This window comes from Coptis chinensis, chromosome 2 (genome assembly GCF_015680905.1).
Source record: "Coptis chinensis isolate HL-2020 chromosome 2, ASM1568090v1, whole genome shotgun sequence".
Classification (NCBI taxonomy): Eukaryota; Viridiplantae; Streptophyta; class Magnoliopsida; order Ranunculales; family Ranunculaceae; genus Coptis; species Coptis chinensis.
This window is the reverse complement of record NC_141457.1, coordinates 106,053,370-106,072,809: the sequence shown is the minus strand read 5'-3', so window position 1 is coordinate 106,072,809 and position 19,440 is coordinate 106,053,370. Positions and strand designations below refer to the sequence as shown.

General features: G+C 37.9%; 2 protein-coding genes, 1 long non-coding RNA gene and 1 pseudogene across 4 annotated transcripts; 1 reads left to right on the top strand and 3 right to left on the bottom strand.

Moving 5' to 3' along the window:
• The first annotated feature begins 1,568 nt into the window (after window positions 1-1,568).
• Window positions 1,569-19,440, top strand: part of LOC147520095 (pentatricopeptide repeat-containing protein At1g20230-like) — a 71,199-nt pseudogene continuing 53,327 nt past the window's right edge.
• Window positions 4,787-10,116, bottom strand: LOC147520102 (TCP-1/cpn60 chaperonin family protein). 2 transcript variants are annotated; one of them, XR_015212417.1, is made up of 14 exons: window positions 9,992-10,116; window positions 9,654-9,914; window positions 9,346-9,471; window positions 9,053-9,256; window positions 8,554-8,723; window positions 8,319-8,454; window positions 7,394-7,510; window positions 7,155-7,274; window positions 6,968-7,066; window positions 6,745-6,838; window positions 5,857-5,944; window positions 5,527-5,615; window positions 5,358-5,432; window positions 4,787-5,144 (listed from the first exon to the last, which is right to left on the bottom strand). XR_015212417.1 is itself a non-coding variant. In XM_086591542.1 (14 exons), exons 1-14 carry the CDS (start codon window positions 10,004-10,006, stop codon window positions 5,046-5,048), a joined length of 1,689 nt encoding a protein of 562 aa, XP_086447668.1. In that variant the 5' UTR covers window positions 10,007-10,116; the 3' UTR covers window positions 4,787-5,045. The 2 variants fall into 2 exon arrangements, 1 of the variants encoding a protein (XP_086447668.1); XM_086591542.1 differs by having other exon boundaries at window positions 5,857-5,952; window positions 6,757-6,838.
• On the bottom strand, window positions 10,748-13,853 carry LOC147520101 (uncharacterized). Its single transcript, XM_086594924.1, has 3 exons — window positions 13,468-13,853; window positions 13,260-13,311; window positions 10,748-11,154 (listed from the first exon to the last, which is right to left on the bottom strand). The coding sequence occupies exons 1-3, from the start codon at window positions 13,635-13,637 to the stop codon at window positions 10,966-10,968; spliced, it is 411 nt and encodes a 136-aa protein (XP_086451050.1). The 5' UTR covers window positions 13,638-13,853; the 3' UTR covers window positions 10,748-10,965.
• On the bottom strand, window positions 14,337-17,017 carry LOC147520100 (uncharacterized). The gene is made up of 3 exons (XR_015214372.1): window positions 16,623-17,017; window positions 16,109-16,277; window positions 14,337-14,835 (listed from the first exon to the last, which is right to left on the bottom strand). It is a non-coding gene; the product is annotated as an uncharacterized LOC147520100 (long non-coding RNA).

The following is a 19,440-nucleotide window of genomic DNA, read 5'->3' as shown; positions in this document are numbered from 1 at the left end:
TTGTTTACGCTTGACGGGTTGCAAGTCAATAAAACTCGAGAACAATAAGATTTTAATTTGTCATTCATGTGCAGAGCACGTGCATTTTTTCTAGTTGTGTTAATTAATATGTGAATTAATATTAATATGTAGGCGAAAATGCCTACATTGCAAAAGAATAAGAGAAAAGACGAATTAATATGTGAATTAGGATTTTGTTTCTCCATTCATTTCAATATAAATATTCTATTGGTCTCTCCCAATCGATATGTGTGTGTTCCTTTTGATGAAAATGACATTCTTTGCGCCGTATATATATATATATATTTTTGGATAAAATTGAGAAAAAAAAATGTTAAGTGACAAAAGGCAGTCTGGGCGTGACGTGTTTGGGCAATCTTATACGATTGTATTGGTCCATATCACTATGCAATCAAACAGTTGAGATAGAAAATGCACCATAATGCAAACAGATCGATCTTTTAGTATTGAGACTCTAAAAATAATGTAATAATGTGGTTGGTTTTAAAAACTGAAGTGTATACTGGATAGATTTGAAACAAATATTCTGTCTATCAAGGCATTCATAAACAGAAGAACTTTCCATTCCCACGACTGCGTAACACGTGTTGTATGAATATATGCCAATTTTATTTAGCCAATTCAACTATAATCCAGCATAGTAGCACTCTCTTAATTAATTTAAAAGAGTTGATACAGTTCAGGAGACATATCTGTCTCAGAATTAGAAGCCAGCTCAGTAGTTAGTACTCAGTACATCCCGTGCTGTTTATGCAAAAGTAAAATCCTAGGCAAGATCCTTCACTTTCATTTATTTGAGACTTGAGAGCGTTATAATCCATTAATCCCACATCCAGCAATTTGGACTGGTTACCGCATCTCTATAAGACTATAATATATAATCATTGGGCCAGGCCCCCTCGTTTGATGGCCTAATTCAACCACTTAGAGTTCCTCAAGATTTCGAGTTAAAACATTATTCCCTAATCACAAAAAAAAAAAATATTTATTTGATGGTTAATGAAACAAATGATGTTATTTGATGGTTAATGAAACAAATGATGTTATCTGAGAATATTTGAACTAGTTTTGGCCTCGATGGTGAGGGACCCATGACCGCACACTCCCAAAGGGAGTTACGGATCACTCGACAGAGGATACCATTCTCTTGGTTTGGCGAAGATCAAAACCTTCTGGCCTCTGGGGAGCTAAGTGGTATAGGCGTATAGGCTATAGCTAACCCATTCCTTAATGTCTACCCCTGCGAAAGTTTGGTCAAGGACGGGGGATCATTCACCCCGCCACCAAGTCATTGAGAAGGCATGGGTCCGGACACCAAGTCATCGGCGCCAAGACGTCCAATGAGTTTATTAGGGTAACAAAATTTTATTTATAATCTTTGAAATATAATTCAGGTTTCTCAGCTAACGATGTGGGATAATAGTAAATCAGTAATAGAACACCACCATGGCAAAACAAAGTCTGTCAGTAATCGGTGAATCATATTCCTACTACACAGTAATGGGTGTTCTTTTGAGATGAAGTGAGTGTTTAATGAGGTGGCGAGAATGGATTTAGGTTCGTGCAATGCGCTGGTTTCTGGGCTTTCTCGTAACAGTCTTGTTGATGATGCGTTGCATACTTTTATGCAATTCAAGGACCAAGAGATTGAATTGAATGCTGTGTCTTGGACATCTATAATTGCTTGTTGTACGCAAAATGGCAAGGAAATAGAAGCTTTAGAGCTTTTTAGAGAGATGCAGCTTGCAGGAGTGAAGCCTAACTCTGTGACAATTCCTTGCTTATTACCAGCTTTTTTTTTTTTTTGCTGGGTAAGATTAAATGTATTTAAAGTAAAAAGAAAGTACATAGGATATTTAGAGTTGCAACATGCTGCACACTCTAAGGTCAAGCCATTTCAAGCATCTACTACAACTAGATTTGAAATAGTTTACATTTAGTGAAAACGGTAGAAAGTTTGGAATGGTCCTTCCCATTTGTGAAGCCAATCAAGTTTTCCTTCCCACACTACCCGTTCATTAACAGCAAAAGATGTTCCAGTCTTAGCCAATATATCCGCAGTAAAGTTGGCTTCCTTGAAAATGCCAGTAATCTTTATGTTCGGAACTACAAGTACGCAACTTTTCCACCTTCCTTGCAATTTCCACGACACATCTCTACTATTAAAAGCCAATGCAGCAACCTCAGAGTCTGTCTCCACCCATAGGTTTAACCATCCCCTAGATATTGAAATCTCTACCCCTTCAAGAATGGCATACACTCTGCCCAAAAGCTTGAGCCATTGCCAATCTTCTTCCACACAGTAAGCTTGAAAGCTCCCATATTGTCTCTGTAAGAAATGCCAATTCTAGCCATTCCCGGATTACCCAGCGAAGCCTCATCTGTGTTCAACTTCAATATTGCGGCTTTAATGCATGGGAAGGCAGCTCATTGTTACTCTCTCTGGAGGGGATTTTCCCACAACGTTTATGTTGGTAGTTCTTGGTGGATATGTATGCCAAGTGTGGGAAGATTGTAGATTCCCGAAATTGTTTTGATAGGTTGCCCACTAAAAATTTGGTTTGTTGGAATGCGATTATGCGTGGATACAATGCAAGGACTAGCCAGGGAAGCTATTGAGGGGTGTGATGGAAAACTTAATTGAGCTTGAGGAAGAACCCTGGTTGCAGTTGGATTGAGGTGAAGAACAAGGTTCACACACTTTTAGCTGGGGATAGATCACATCTAAATATGGCCCAAATAATCGAAAAACTGGAAAGATTAGGCATGGAGATGAAGAAGTCAGGGTACCGTCGGGACACCAACTTTGTGCTCCAAGATGTGGAGGAACAGGACAAGGAGAACATATTGTGCGGGCACAGCGAGAAATTAGCTGTATGTTTAGGTCTTCTAAGTACTCCACCTGGAACTTGCCTTCGTGTTATCAAGAACCTTCGGATTTGCGGTGATTGCCATAATGCAATGAAGTTTATAGCCAGATTTGAAGGAAGAGAGATATATGTAAGGGACACTAATCGATTTCATCATTTTAAGGATGGTTTGTGTTCTTGTGGTGATTACTGGTGAGAAATCATTGCTTCCGCTTCCTAAAATGTCGCCATCTTCATTTGTCTACATTGAGATAACTCAGTAAATTGGTCTTCATTGAGGAAATGGTGAAGTTGGATGGATTAGACATTGGTGATTGGAAGGAATTAGGAACTGAAGTTCTCCATTCTACCCAGAAGTTAATCGTTGATTCTCTCATCGCATGGCATAGATCAAAATGAGCTCCGTTGCGCAGTCACTAATACTCAACTACTCTAGTTACTGTGTCATTAGTGCATCAGACCTCGGAAGAATTCAAGAACGACATATAGATCAACTTTCATATTGGATCGGAAAAGATCTAGACATAGGTTCTGGTTTGGGGAAGGACGGCATACCAATATACCATGATACTTTTTGTTTCGTTGAGCCTGCATTGGGTCTCTGATTTGATTGTTGAATGTGCTACAAACCGTACCATATGGATTTGTTTCCCATAGGAATATATCTGGACACCTCAGTTTACTTCTTTTATTAGGACCCAGAATGACATGCATTAAGTCGAAGGAAACAGAGTCATCATTCTTTCACCTAGTATTTCTGCTTCGACATCGTGTACAGAGAAAACAGACTTAATAATTATACTCCAAGGAGACGGCAAAGGAAAAAAAAAAAGAAGCTCCTCAGTTATAACATCAAATCCAAGGAGCTTCTCCTTTTTTAAACTACTGTATTGCCTCCAGGCACGATGGTGAATTCATTAACACCACTAATGCACTAATTGAACAGGTTTTGTACTATTTGACCGTCATGCAATATTACTGTTCTTAAAGGAGGCTCCAGACTCCATTTGCATCACATTAAAATATATTCCACTGTGAGAAGAAGATATATTTCCACTATTTCATTTTTGTCCCCCTTTTTTTAATAATTTGTTTGGTTATTAGAAACATATCCGGGTATTAGATTTGGCAAGATATGACGATTTTAACTTCACCTTATAGTGACTCCAAACTTGTTCAACTCCTAAAAAGTTGACTTACAAGATGAATTGAAAACTAATTTTTTCCCACTAAAAATCAGCTTAATCAAATATATTTAACATTGTCAAAAAAATATATCAAAATTTTAAAAATCTAGGTCGTTAGATAATTTTATAATATTCTAAATGATTTTCGACAAGGTTGTACATTTTCCATTAAATTGATTTTTTGTAAGAATGATCTCTATTGCATGGAGAACATCTTCACCAAAAATCAACTTCTAATTCACATTGTACAGATTTTTTAAAGTCATCCCCAGCCCCCAGGTATATATATTTGAAATATTATTTAACCTTGTCCATGAAATCTTGCTTTTGCTCCTTAGTGTAGTAACACCATGTCTATAGCCCAAAAGCCCATTACATAATTATTATACAAAAAGAATTCCCAACCAACACTTGGGATTCAAACTTGCAATCTCTATACAACCAATTGAGCTAGAAACTCTGTATAGAGAACTTATATTAATATGTAGAGAATGAGAGATTCCAAGTCTTTACTATAAGCGAGTGATTTAATATACGATGACCATTTTTTTAAAGACGTATAACTTGTGACCAAAGATAATGAGATATACCCCATAACGGAAATCATATATACAAAACAGTAAAAGAGAAACTCAGATAGCCACCTAGGTTAGAAAGCTTCACTAAACTGGCATCAGTTGCACAATTCCCACACATTAGAGTAAGGGGTCAGGAACTATATTCTAACATTCTAATAACCGAGACAAACGATAATTCAGGCAATCAGCGTTAAATCATCTAAACTATTTTGTCCACTAAAAGGAGATTGGATGGTTTAGACAAATATATATATAGCTACAAACTCACTCCAAATTGAAGCAGACAAAATTAAGGACAGATAGCAAACTTCCCAAAAAACAAACCACCCTTGCTTTCAAAATCTTCCCTTCACTCTAAGAAGTCCTTGGCATTTTCAAACCTCAAAAGCTCAACGCCTTCGCATTCCCCTTCCACGGCCACGGAAACCTGCCCCGCCACGCCCTCGACCCATAGCTCCAGCAGCAGCATCTCCTTGTGCACTCTCCGACTATACAATGAATATCCATTAGAAAACAACAATGCAAAGAGAAATTAAAACCACCGTGACTCCCAAGGATGGCACAGTGGAATGAAAAATGAAATAACAAAAGGCTGAACAACTAAACTCTTGGGATCTGAAGACACTGAATTTTTGGCCTAGTGTAACATGTTTGATAGATAACATTACAAACTCCATACAACTAGCTGGAGAAAACCTTACCTTCGGATTCTTCACGGTCTCGTCCACACTTAGAATTAGGCAAGCTGCCTCTGTTGCCGCATTTATAGCATTTATCTGAGACATTTGCAATCATGACCAATGTCTAAATCCAAGGGATCACAGGTAAAAAGAAACTGAACAAAGCAACATGGGAAAGAACATCGAATACCTTAACAACAGCAGGTTCCCATACAAAGTTGGCAAATGTATCTATGATTCCACCAGTGTTTATATCGACCCCGTAGCGGGCACCCTCACCTAATGACATGACACGTGATTAAAAAATTGGCACTTCAGCCTTTCATAAACAATTTAAACCGCAAACGAACAAAGACAAACACAATCGAAACCATAACACAACTGGCAAGTGTCAACCAAGCCAGGATGTTAAAAAGTAAAGAAAAACTAACCTAGAATAATATTTAATTTGCAAAAGATTTCCTAATTGGCCCACTAGTGAGAAGAACCCTGGAGAGCGAAGCTGGAAGAAGAAACTAACCAGATGGAAGTGCATGCTTTTGTCTGAGTTTGTTCAACACATCAGTTGCATCAAATCCAGCATTGTCACAAAGCTGCCTTGGGATAACCTGCAAAAAATATTAACTGCCATCATGAGTACAAAAGGAGACTGAATCTTGTATGTAGCTTAACAGGCAATTAGAGTTGGTCTTCTCTGGACCAGTTCGTCAAGCATTCCTAACCATTAGATGGCCTTCTTCACATTTTGGTTGCACTATTAGGTAAGGCAGCACAAGAAATGCCCTAGGGGTGCACACCAACTTGGGCTGTATCATAAGCTATCCCTTTTAACATACACTACTTTTGTCGTAAAAGTTATCTTCATTTTGGCCCTTCACGCCATCCTAAGATGAACCTGAGAATTGCTCCCAGGGCTTTGGCGAAAAGGGCTTGACCTAGCAGGCCACATTCCTCAAAAAGGAAAAGGAAAACTTGTAGGAAAATAGAAAGACACTCATAAGAACATACATAAAAAGCATTCTGCTTCCAGTTACAAAACACAGTGAGTTTTCAATAATTTGTGGTGGGTGGAAAAAAGGCAATCTGACTTTGTTTCCTCAGTAAGTCTAGAAACGTTGTTTTTTCATCAACCAAACAGTCTTATAGTTTGACTACAGCTCACTTCATTCTTTTTCAAAGCACAATCCTACGTCATTTCTGGATGTTAACCACAGAAATTTCTAATTTGGATTCTTCCAAGAGGAAACATTGCAAGACAGGCAGATTTGTAGCAGTCTAAGCAGCTAAAAATGATCAGTGATGACAGTGTTTCCACAATTGCACCAAATGAAAACAAGATACAGGTTATAAGGAGAACACAAAAAGGAAACAAAAATATAGTGGAAGTAAATAATAACAAAGTGCCCACCTCGAATGCCTTTCAAGATAATGAAGTTTATGAAAAGCTGAGCCTTCCCAGCTATTTTTCGGGCGTGTTCCCACAAGTACCTACTAATTGCCATCTGTCAGAATAGAAAAGTTAATTGCATTGTGGGACGAATAACAAATATAGCTACTGAAATAGCGGGTATCAGTCCCTTAAAATTCAAAAGTGGGTTAATGTCTTAGTGATAAATAATGATGTCACATACATCAATAGCACCACCACCAGCAACAACAGTGGAGTTCTTAAGAGCCCTTCTGACTATCATAATCGCATCATGCAAACTTCGCTCAGCCTCCTCAATGAACTGAAATGAAAACAGAGGATGTCCATCAATGAATAATGGTTAACACACGAGATTTATTTAGATCACACAATTACAGGTGTTCATATACCTGATCAGCTCCACCACGAAGAACAATTGTTGCTGTCCTACCTGATGGACATCCACTGAAAATATTGAAACGCTCATTTCCAACTTGGCGTTCCTCAAAAACCTCACAGGTCCCAAGAACCTATATATGACCTCCCATTTCAGTTGATAAATAAAATAGATTCATAACTGCTTCTAAAGAGAATTTAACGTAATCAATTTTTGTTTTACAAATTATTCTTAAACTTAGTGCAAAAGAACCTCATCAATGACGTTGTTTACAGATGTCTGTACAGTTCCCCCACTTGCTGCAGCAACCCTTTGCAAATCCTCTTCAGTTACGCGGCCAGCACAGAAAACATCTCTGTCTGCAAAATACTGCACAACAAAAACACAATGGTTAGCCTGAAATGAAAATTACAAAAGGATACCTTGACAGCAATGTGAAAAATGCTTAATGAAGCGATTTTATTTTTCCACACAGCAAACTATGCAGCACAGGGTATGAATACATTTACAGCATATTGAAAACTGTGACCTGTGAGGAATGGTAAATAAACAACCATATTACAGTATATACCAAAATGCCATTGAATGTGATCACTTTAAGACTTAATATCATGACAAGGAGTTGCAAATAGATATTTTAACCTCCTTGGGTATGGATCCCAAACCAACATAAATGATACAAGTAAGACAAGAAAGAGGATAGGAGGGTGGAGGAAAATATAACACTAAAAGATATCTTGTGGTAACACAGAGTTATACAGTTCAGTGTCAACCTAGCAACAACCTACACAAAGTTATAGAGTACATAAGTCTCAAACTGGTGCAATTGTCCAACCATGACCACATAAAATCATACGATTCAGTGTCACAGTCTTACACTGATGCAAATTTCACAGATGATTCTCCAAAAAGGTTAAGTGCAGAGGTTTATGATCAAACATATTGTGAATCACATTTCCCTTCACCCCCCCTCTCCCCAAAATTAGTATGTATGTCAGAGGTTTATGATCTAGAGCTTATTATCTGTACATATACCAATTAAACGCTCTAAAGTCACATGTATCACTATATTTACCTCAATCCTACCATAATTACTTGTAGATCAGAAGTGAAGGATGACTAGAACGTCCAGACAGTACATATTTTCTCATAGATGTTAGAACCAAAAAAATGTTACCTGGGTTGCCAGATCTCCTATTGCCAGTCGTGAAAGGACAATTTTAGCCCCACTCTGGACGCATTTATCCAATTTGTCATATATGATATTCCATTCAGCATCGACAATGGACTGATATTGCAATGGATCAGAAAGTCTGCAAAACAGAAAGGTATAGTTTAAACATGGTAAATATAGAATCTCGCCATTTTTTTTTTGATCGGGTTATATATATATATAGAAGACGATACAAAACCTTATCTCTGCATTTTCTTTCTCTGACTTCAGTTCAAGTTCAATATTAAGCAAAAGCATCTTTGGGTTTAAAAACTTCTTCGGCTGCTGCTCAAATCCAGCATAGGAAAACGTCTTCTTGAAGGCAACTCCATCAACCAGAAAAGAATCCCGCATGGTACCACCGGGAACCTATAAGGACGAAAAAAGTAAAGCTCCTACCTGACAATATTGAGGACTATAATTCTTATTGACCCAGTACCAGGACATCAAAAAATTAGTTGGTAACCCATAAAACAGGCACAAAGAGCCAAAGGTATTTGGTTAAAACTTAAAACTCAACTTCCAGCAGTAAGTTATACTGTCAAACAAAATGTTTTGTTCCGACCCAGGTAGCAAGCAAATACATCAATACTTAAAATTAGCTAGATTCTTAAACAAAAGCATCCCAGACGGGCCCTATATACAACCAAAGGAGGTCCTAAACAGAAAACTAGAAACAGAACAAGAAAACCTGTTACCTTCTTTATTCCGATCATATTAAGTCTATCATCATTGCCAATTGAAATAACAGAGTCCACAACCATAGATGCGAAAAATTCTTTTTCACCACCAATCAGCTTTGAAGAGAGTGTGGTAGCAGCACACTTTGCCAACAAACTCTTCTTCTCTTCCATACTTTTCCCCTCTATACTCACAGCAAGTTCCTTAATTTTGCTAATTGCCTGAAATACAAGTAGCAAACTCATGACTTCTAGAACAATTTGTCATGAACATATCCATCCAATCAAACCAAAAGATCGAAATTCCTTACCAAATTGGAAGCAGCTCGAAAACTACGTATAAGACTCTGTGAGTGGACACCATCCTCAATGAAAGGCTTGGCCTCCTTTAAAAACTCTCCCGCAAAAAGAACTACTGTAGTGGTTCCATCACCCACCTGCAGACAAATTAAAATTACAAGTGAATTCCAAATTTATCCCTAAAATGTCCTTGTTAATGTCATTATCTTCTCTAAAGTCTAAGCTGATAAATGTTGTAGTAATGCAACCATCATAACCCACTCTAAGATAAATATAAAATTTCAGTCTAAAGTTAGTAAATTTGTTTTGTATTGCATACCTCAGAATCTTGAGACTTGGCAATATCGACAAGAATCTTAGCAGCAGGATGAACAACATCAAGAAGTTTCATAATAGTAGCACCATCATTAGAAATAGTAGCATTGCCCTTTTCATCATGAATCAATTTATCCATTCCTCTTGGACCCAGTGTTGTTCGTACGACATCTGCAATTCCTGTACAAGCATTTATATTGCTTATTATTTGTGGCTTTCCTTGCGATGTGTCCGTTCCTTCTTTCAATAATATTATCTGCGGTTGCTGTATTCAGATTCAAACATTAGTATCTTTTCTACTTACTTAGATAACAGAGAGAGAGAGAGAGAGAGATAGGTTACCATCATGTTCGCCATTGAGAGAGAGAGAGAGAGAGAGAGAGGGTTTGAGATCTGGTGAGTGTGAAAGTTTTAGGGTTTAAGATGGGCTTTTATGTGGACTCCATATTTGGACGAATAAAATGTCTTGGAATCTTGTGGTATTTACTGAGATTATTTTGTGCGAAAGATATTGGCATTTTGGAAGAAACTCTAACTACTTTGCAGCTTTGTAATGGGCTCGTGGCGATCCTTTTATCAACTTAGGTTAAGTCTAATGGTGCGTCAAAACACCAAATATCACGGAAATTTTGATCTAATGGTGCGTCAAAACACTAACCCGCCAACGCTATCGGCATAAGTTTACATATATATAGCGCCAGTTTTAACAAGATAGTGTCAAGTCTACACGCCAGTATGAGTGGCGGGTAGAAGAAATCTAAGCCACACGCCACACTGTGTGGCGGCTATAATTTTTTTTTTTCCCACACTCTGAGAATGGCGACTGGAGAGTCCTAAAAAAAAAATCCTATACGCCATAGGTACTGGCGGTTGTGAAAATAACCATTGGCTTGGGAAACGCTAACCCGCTTACTGTATAACTATGCTATTGTGGTTTGGCGGGATGGCATACCAAACCATTGGACTTAGCCTTATAGCCTAGTGAAACACGAAAACATATTTGTTTCTACGGAATTTCCAGCTAATATAAACTATTGTGAACTGAATAAACAAAATTTGTAAGTAGTGGCAAGTGGCAACATGTATACAAGTAGATACGTACAACTATCAAATGTTTGTATATATACAAATTTCATTTAGGTCATTTGTTACAGTATTTACATTGGCGTCGTCAAAAGAACATAACAACACATAATCAGTAGTAAGGTTACAAAAATTCGTTGAAATGACGAGTATGTGTATGAACAACCATTTCGATTATAAACTCACTTCCTTTCTAATTGAGCCATTGTTTCCTTCTTGGAAATGCTTGGAACTTAGACAGGAGAAGCTGATGGATAGCTGTATCGATCTGACATCTTAGTCACTGTGAACGGTGAAAGATGCTCCATTTGATGAATGAATTGGACGTCGTTAACCAATGGATTATTTGACCTACTTGGAGGCGATCCACAATAACTTGAAGAAGAGCATCCTACACACAATGTCTCTCTTATATCTTCATTCTGCAACATCAAAGTTTTCATGTTATAAATTTCAAATAATCAATTATAAATTAGGGTTAACTAGTATTATTCCCTCACCCCCACCCCCACCCCAGGCACACGGTTAATTTGGTTTGACTATTTAGTCAAATAACTGAAAATGACACAACTGTCCCCACCTAAGTAAAATTGAACATTTTTTTCTTGAAAACAATAAAGATAGTTGTGTCATTTTTAGTATCTTGCCTTGAAAGTTAACAAGTTGATCATGTGTTTAGGGAGGAGACCCCAGAAGCGGGGGGAGGGATCCTAATTAAGTCATCTAGTGGGGGGTATTAGTTAACCCTATAAATTAAGGTCATGACTCACGATCTTCAATTAAAAATTAAAATAACGACTCACATATATATTTTAGCCATTTGATTTTATGTTGGAATGAATTGATTTTCGGCCACAACGAAGAAATATGAATATGGATTGCTAGTCGCTTCTTTGCAACAAGAGTCGAGAAGTTGTAAAAATTTTATCTCCATCACCAAATGCCCGAGTATTACCACTGAATTTTGTTATTTGACACTTCAGACCGTTCAACTCCTAATAATCAACGCAAGACTTGTTTAGTTTTGTCAACTCAACTGAGTTCTCAATTTTTACAAAACTGATATGGCATTGCAGCGTAGGATGATCCTGTTGCAAGTCTTGAAAAAGTTGTTTCGCCAAAAGCTCCCTATTGGTGCAACTCTTCAAGAAAAAAAAATGATGCAACCTGTATGTAAAACCCCTATTTTATTTAATATCCAAAATTATTTATTTTGCAAAATTTAATATATTATTGATTATCTTAAGTTGACTGTTATTATGAAAGGAATGTGATTTTTGTTTCAAAAGAACTTGGAGCCCTTGTAGCCAAATGATGATCATTTGTTTATCTCGATGCCAATTTAGTATGAGACGCACGATATTTTATGCCTAATAAATACTTACTCACATAGTTTTGGCGTCTGTGTGGTATACAGAAAACTAAGTAAAACATAGAGACAACGTGATTCTAGAGATTTTTGAAGAAATTCTAAATAATAATTATGATAATATGTCAAAGTGTAAGTTATTGACAATAATAAATGATTGACTGTAGTTGTGAAATTCGTTGTAGAGTTTGTTTCTCCTTGGTTTGATGAGATGAATGTAATTATGCATATGATATATTTTGTTTTATTATATTTTATTTGTACTCACAATGATTTTGCATAAATGTGGGTTGAATTAATTATTTTTGTAGGGCTGACCTACCTTGTGATTCGGCTTACGTAATTGTAAGTATATATAAAATAAATTTTACTTTTGTTATTGATCTAGTTTGAAGCTAAGGCGTTTCAATGGAGAAACTAAATATCTTATTGTTGTTAAATTGGAAGCTAAGGCGCCTCAGTGGAGGAACTACATACCTTAATTATTGTACGTATGAATGTTGTAATATTAGTTGGAAGTTAAGTCATCTCGGTGAAAGAACTAATTGTCTTATTGATTATGTATATATGTGCATAAACATGATTTGTATTTTATGACTATTCATACCAGCATTGTTTATAATGTTTTACCCGATTTGCATGTTTGTTTATCAGGTGTGTTTATATTTTATGAACATAGTCGATAAGTTTTGACAAGATTAGCGTTGAAGAAGGTTGATTGCTACTTATGGTTTGCGTTAGCGTCACATTACAAAATATGTTTTGTTTTCCCTTAAGGTACAATAGATTTTCAGTTGAGACAATATTTTGTATTTTTTGTTGTAATTATAATTGAAGCGTTGTGTAAAAGGGAAGTATGTAACTTAGTCCTATTTGTGAAATTACGTAATGACGAGGAATTTAGTTTATTTTTAAAAAAAATTATTAGTTTCAAATTATTTGAATAATTAAACGATGATGGGTTTGCATCATACTTCGAAAATCAAAAAGTCGGAAATAAATATTGTTTTTCCAATTTTATAAAAATTCAGAGTGTGAAATTGTATCTTTGACGAGTTGCTCGCTCAATCAGTGGTTTCAGATTCCTTGGTAATATTTTCATTTTTTCATGAACGATAACTTTTGGTCACACTAAAAAACAGAATATGAAGTTCTAACCTTGCCAACAATCATGTTGAGTATTTCGCTCCTCCCTTCTGTTTTGGATTGGCTGAATTCACATGACAACAAGATCATCTCTTAGCCAATACCAATTAATCTTTAAAAAAATTAATTATTAATTGTCGCAAGTGCAATGGTTAAAAAGACATAAAAGCACATATATAAAAGAGAAGGTCGAGAACTCTTATTTCTTTTCTTCCCAAACCTGTGTCTTGTACATTTTTGGGGCTTGAGGAAGTCAGGAAGGGTAGCTCCAACCCTGAGCCTTCGAGGTTTGGGACAGACCGGTGATGGTTCATCGACGACACCAAACCTAAGCTTTGGCGTATCCGACTCAGAGTCAATAAGATTGGATTTCACTACTAATCGATGCATTTCCTCTACCTTGTCCAAAAACTGCACAATTATCACAAGTAATTAAGTACTTGTGATTAATCCGTGGATCTTCTTATCTGAACCTCATTAAAAGTTTGATTAACACAGGAGACATACAAAAATTGGAAGAAATGAGTGAAAACATATACATATGAAAGTAGAATGAGAAAAAGCACTTGGTTGAGAGTTAAGATAGGATGAATTGAGTTCATTTAGGTGGTGTGATTACCTTATTTCTCTCTACTACTTTCTTCTCCTACAAATACTTTGGTCCAAGTAAGTACCATATTTCAGGACTTAATTGGAATATTATTTGTGTTTTAAAAATTTTATAGAGCTTATTTTTCTCTGATTCAGTCGGGATTAACGTGAACATGTCATGTGTGTTGCATTTACCAAATAACTGCAGCATGCAATGTGAGCAATGGAATGATTATTGGCAGTTACGCACAATAAGTAAAAAAATTTGTTGCAAAAAATAGTGTTAGGATCCACGTGGCATATTCTAAGTGCCCCTTGGACGGTAGGACGTAGGGAGTTAAATTTCCTTTATAATCTTGTACAAGCAAGAAGTCTTACACATTTGTTCAGGTTCCCCGCTCTGAAGTGTTTCACCTATGCAGTACGTTGAGTTTTGTACTAAAAAAAGAAGCAAAGGAAATAAATGAGGCTTCGTATAAATGCTTCAAACTTTCGACGTTAGATAGTGAAATTTACGCTCCATGAACATATATTCATATTCCAAAAGCGAATCTATAGCTATAGTGCAATCACAAAGCATGAAAAATTATGAAAAATACGAATGAAAACTATACTTTTACCCAATAACTAAGTAAAAGAAAAATCACCAGTGATGCCAAAGGGACACACTCACACACAAAGCAACAAGGAGTCGAGGACATTCAATCATTATTTGCATTTTTAGGATGTACTACCAGTATCGCTAATCAGGTGAATATCTTCTAAACGCTTACGTGCTGCTTCGAGTTGGACCATAAGATTACTCTTGTCCCTCTCCCAACCTTGGTCCCTCTCCCAACCTTGGAGATGTTCATCATAATTTGTTTTCTCTTGCTTCACTATTTTATTAGCCTCAAGTACACTAGCATCTGTTTTTGGCTCCCGCACGCACTTGATGTTCACGCTGACTCTGTACTTGGTTCTGATTTTGCTTACATCTTTGTTCATCCTGGTGAGCCTGTTCAATGCGAAAGAGTCTTAACAACTAATCTCATTTCATCATGGTTTGGACTAGCTGAAGAAATAATTATAGAGGGAATTATAGAGATAATAATTAGTTAAAAGTTCTGGTGGATAAATGTATTCGATCAGAATATTAAGTGTTTAAACCTTAAAACTGACAAAAGATAATAATAACAAAAAATAATAAAAATACAACTTGTTATTCATAAAAGACTTGTGGTTGTCTTAATTATTTGTAAAACTCGTTATCAATAAATTTTCACTTTATAAAAACACAAAATTTTCACTTTATAAAAACACATATATATTTTCTCCATGGAAAAAAATAGAAAAATAATCCAAAAGTCTAAACATAAGGAACAATTGACATGAAACCATATAATATACATATACCTTGTTTTGCTCTCTTTTTTCTTTCTCACACTTTGGAGCTCGTCCAAAAGTTCGAATATAAGAACAATAAATACTAAACCACCTATACCAATTTTATACACATCCGCAGAACCCTGAGTTATCTCTGGAATTTTCCAAACTGCAAAACACAATCCCAACTCGAATCCCATTGCTATTGCTATTGCTAGTAAGAGGTAAGCACTACGGATGGCCATTTGGTGAATTTTGGATGAAAACTAAGCTCAGAATGTTAATATTAGAAATTTATATTAGACTTTTTATATAGGGAAAAAGAGAGAGTCCAATCAAACCAAAACTCTTGTAAAATCTATCACAAACCAGACTTATTATGAGTGTCATGTTTTACTAGGGCACCTCGACGTCATTTGATATCTGTAATCTAGGCCTGTAAAAATCTGATTTCAATGAATGAAACCTTACTTCTGCCTTCAAAATGGTATACCACAGATTTCTGTCGTGAAGAGGGCTGTAGTGATACCATCAATTTCTCTTTAGATAACACCTAGAACATAGTAAAATTAGTTACCAATGCCAGTTTGCGAAGTAGTCTTATTGTAATTTGAATGCAAATTAACATGGGATATCACAGAAACCACTTGTTTTAATTTTTAATTGCACCATGAATTTGCAATATAAAAGTTGCAAAATTCACCTGCCAAGAATTTCAGACGTGAAACTGAAACATACGGCAAGAAATATACAAATAAAACAAAATTTTATCTCCACAAACAATAGATAATCAATGGCAGAAAATTAGAGATGAGGGATCAGGATTGTTTCAGCTGAAAAAAAGAAAAAAAGAAAAAAGAAAAAGGTCAAGTAAGCAGCCAGCTCTAAAGATACGAACCACTTACCTCTAAGGCTCTAATGCAACCGAACCTTCCACATCAAGCCTCGCAATTCACGACCATGTTATACTACCTTGATTGAGACCCCGAGAGATGACACGTTATGTGCTAGGTTGTAAGAGCAGGGAGCCAAGTGTTTTCGTTCGGGTTCTCCAATTCTCAAGGTCATGAAAAGCTGAAAGTCCAAATGTGACATAACTCAGTTCCATTGGCAGGAAAACGAGATGATTCTTACGACAGCTCCTTATGTTTAGTCATTTCAAAGAACCCATCTAGTTCAATAGTTCTCATGAAAAACAGTAAGATCAAGATGAATGGTATTTATCCTAGTCATTAAACTATAAAAAATAATTTATTTCAACATAATTTTCTAGAGTGCAGCGACCATATCCCTGTGAGATTATTTATTTCAAGGGTAATCTTCTCTATGAGGAAGTCAAAGAAAATACAAGGACGGAAAGATAAAGAGAGGAGGTACAGTGACACATGAAACAAAGTTTTTAAGAATAAAATGAGTTACCTTAGAAGTTAGAAGTGGCCGCAAGCACAAGGTCTGAATAACAGAACAAGTGGGATAAGAAGACAAGTTCAAGGACTCGAACAATCTACGGACTGTCTTCCTTTTTCAATTGTTATCCTCTCTTAGTAGCGTATCCCTTCTTCAGATTGTTTGTACAATCTTCGAAGTCCATACCAACCATTCTAGAAGAAAATTTATTACCTTACAAAACTAAAAAAATGTATAAATAGATAACGCTAGAAGGAGAAGCTTATTATAATAAAAAAAATTAAAATAAAATTAAAACAGAACAAAAGAGAGGTTTTGAAAATGAAAACTTGGAAACAAAGAAAACAGCGCAAATTGGGGAACTTAAAAATCTCAAAAACCAAATGAGATAATAAAAAAAATACCCAGAAGATAGCAAATTGTCTAATACCTCAAGTTGAAGAGAACTAGCTGATGATAGTAATATCCCTCGTCCTGGTGCAGATTTTATGTATGCTAACACTCTATGCGCAGCATCAAGATGTGGCTGGCGAGGTTTAGACATAAATTGACTCAAAATATGAACTGAGTACAACACATCTGGTCGAGTAATGGTGAGGTAGATGAGGCGCCCCACTAAACGTCTATACTGACCAGCATCTTCCAAAAGTTCACCATCGTTTGGAGTTAACTTCATGTTTTGCACCATAGGAAATTCGGCAGGTTTAGAACCAAGAACACCACCATCATTCAAAATCTCCAAGGCATATTTTCTTTGTGACAAAAAAATACCTTCTTTAGATCTCGCAACCTCGATACCCAAGAAGTATTTCAGCAGTCCAAGATCTTTGATATGAAAGCGGCTATGTAAAAAATCTTTTAATGGTTTTGTAGGAACCTAGATTTTACTCTCACTCCCTATGTATGAACCTCCCAGTTCCTCTCACTCCAAATGTCTGCCTCCTCTCTTTCTCATCCCTTCTTTCCTTTATATCTCTTTTCTCCTCCTCTTGTGGGCCACACACCTGTCCCTTCATCCGACGATTCTCCCTTCTTCGTACCTCAGCCACGTCCGCCCTTAGGGTTCCGCGGCTATGTTCCACTGCTCCCCCTCCTATCTGGTTACCATGCCCTCGTTCTCTTTTTGACTTGGTCCACGGTTCTAATATGGGCCACTACAAATGCCCCTTCTCGACGTCGCGGCCATATAATGGGCACGAGGTCGAGAACTGCCCCCCTTCTCTTTCCTCTTCCACTATTCCATGTTTTTCTTGGGCAGCGTGTGATGTGAGAGGCACTCATCACGCGCGTTCTTTCTGACGTCCTCTTGGTCCCTGTGCAGCTACGTGTCATCATTTGGCTGGCGCCCCGACCGATGCTTCGTTTCCCTCACCGGCTGAAGTTACGCTTTTACCCTCGGCCTATTTAAACCCCCCTTTTCTCTTCTTCTTCCCTCACTTTCTTTCTTCTGGTTTTGCTCTTTTCTCTCCAGCCTCCATTTTCGCCATTCTTCAAGTCTTCATCGGAGTGCAAGTTCTCCTCAGCGGTGGTTCCCCCAGCATCTTCCCCTCTCTCCGTTTGTCTCTCAAGATTCTCCTGACTCCCTTTCCTCACCGATAGGTACGTTTCCTTAGCCTTCCCTTCTTTTTGTTGTATTGTTCTCCCATTATCGTTGTAAAAACTTTTGATTCCTGGAGTCCGTTCATCTTCTTTCCGATGTCGGGCCGCGGATCTGTTGACTCTATCTCTTCTCGTTCAACGAGCACTCACTCGCCCACTCCTCCTGCTCCTTCCGCCGCGCCCTCCACCTCCGGTCGTCCTTCTACCCTACCACCGCCTCCCCCTAGATCTCGTAGACCTAACTTAGATGCCCTCAGAGCGGCTTATGGTGTTCCAGCCGACGTCATGTTGGAGCACGTGCCTTCAGTTACCCATTATCCACATCTAGTTCCCCGCCGACCGGGCTCACTGGTCATTACCGTAGGTCAAATAGTTGCCGGTCTGCGGCTTCCCCTTACCCTCTTGGATGTGGAAGTCTGCAATCACTTTAACATTCCCCCCTGCCAAGGTATAGGGAACTTTTGGAGGATAATGTATGCCGCGAATTCCTACAACCGATCTCATAATCCTCAAATTACCAGCCGCGACATATACTCCCACTACTATCTCAAAACGAGCACCAAGGACGTAAGCATAGGATACCAGTCCTTCTGCGTTAGATCTAAAAAGCGATCTTTTCTCCTCAAAGCTTACTACCTCCGACAAGGTTTGGCACCACTACCCGCTCTATGTTTCAGGCAACTTCTTATCCGCGGACATCCCATCTTCCCTGACTCTTAACCATCTCGCTTTCCGTCGTCGTGGTGAGTTCCGTGGTTCTTTCCCTGTTATTCTCACTGTTTTCCATCCGGTTTATTAACTTGCCTCTGTCTTTGTCTACAGGTTGGCGGCCAGATTCCAAATCTCAGATTTACGACGACGTCTCTTGCCCGATCTTTGACCAACTCCGCGGCCTAGGCTCTGCTCAAGCCGACTTGCTAGGCGTTCACCCCACCACTGCGACTCCCCTACTCCCCCTTCCCGCTCTCAACACCTTCCGCGGCCTATCCGGACCATTTTTTCGCCCTCCTCCTCCCAAGGAAAGAAAGCCCCCCCCCTCCTTCCAAGAAGCGTTCTCGTACCCAGAGTTCTCAACAGCCCCTGCCTCAGTCTTCCTCTCCTTCTTCCGGCTCCCGTCCCCCTCCAGATATCCATCTTTCCGCTACCTCCTGTGTCCCTCCCTCCTTCCGCTCTATCTCCCAGTGGGACGACCAGTACACCTCTCTCCCCTCCCCTACTGAAAACATGGATG

Coding starts and splice junctions, on each gene's coding strand:
- LOC147520102 (XM_086591542.1), bottom strand. Junction 5,433..5,526: donor GGGAACCTGCTGTTGTTAAG/GTATTCGATGTT, acceptor CAAATGTCTCAG/ATAAATGCTATAAATGCGGC. Junction 5,145..5,357: donor AGACCGTGAAGAATCCGAAG/GTAAGGTTTTCT, acceptor TTCATTGTATAG/TCGGAGAGTGCACAAGGAGA.
- LOC147520101 (XM_086594924.1), bottom strand. CDS start 13,637: ATGCATCGATTAGTAGTGAAATCCAATCTTATTGACTCTGAGTCGGAT. Junction 13,312..13,467: donor CAAAAATGTACAAGACACAG/GTTTGGGAAGAA, acceptor ATGTGAATTCAG/CCAATCCAAAACAGAAGGGA. Junction 11,155..13,259: donor TCAACATGATTGTTGGCAAG/GTTAGAACTTCA, acceptor TTGATGTTGCAG/AATGAAGATATAAGAGAGAC.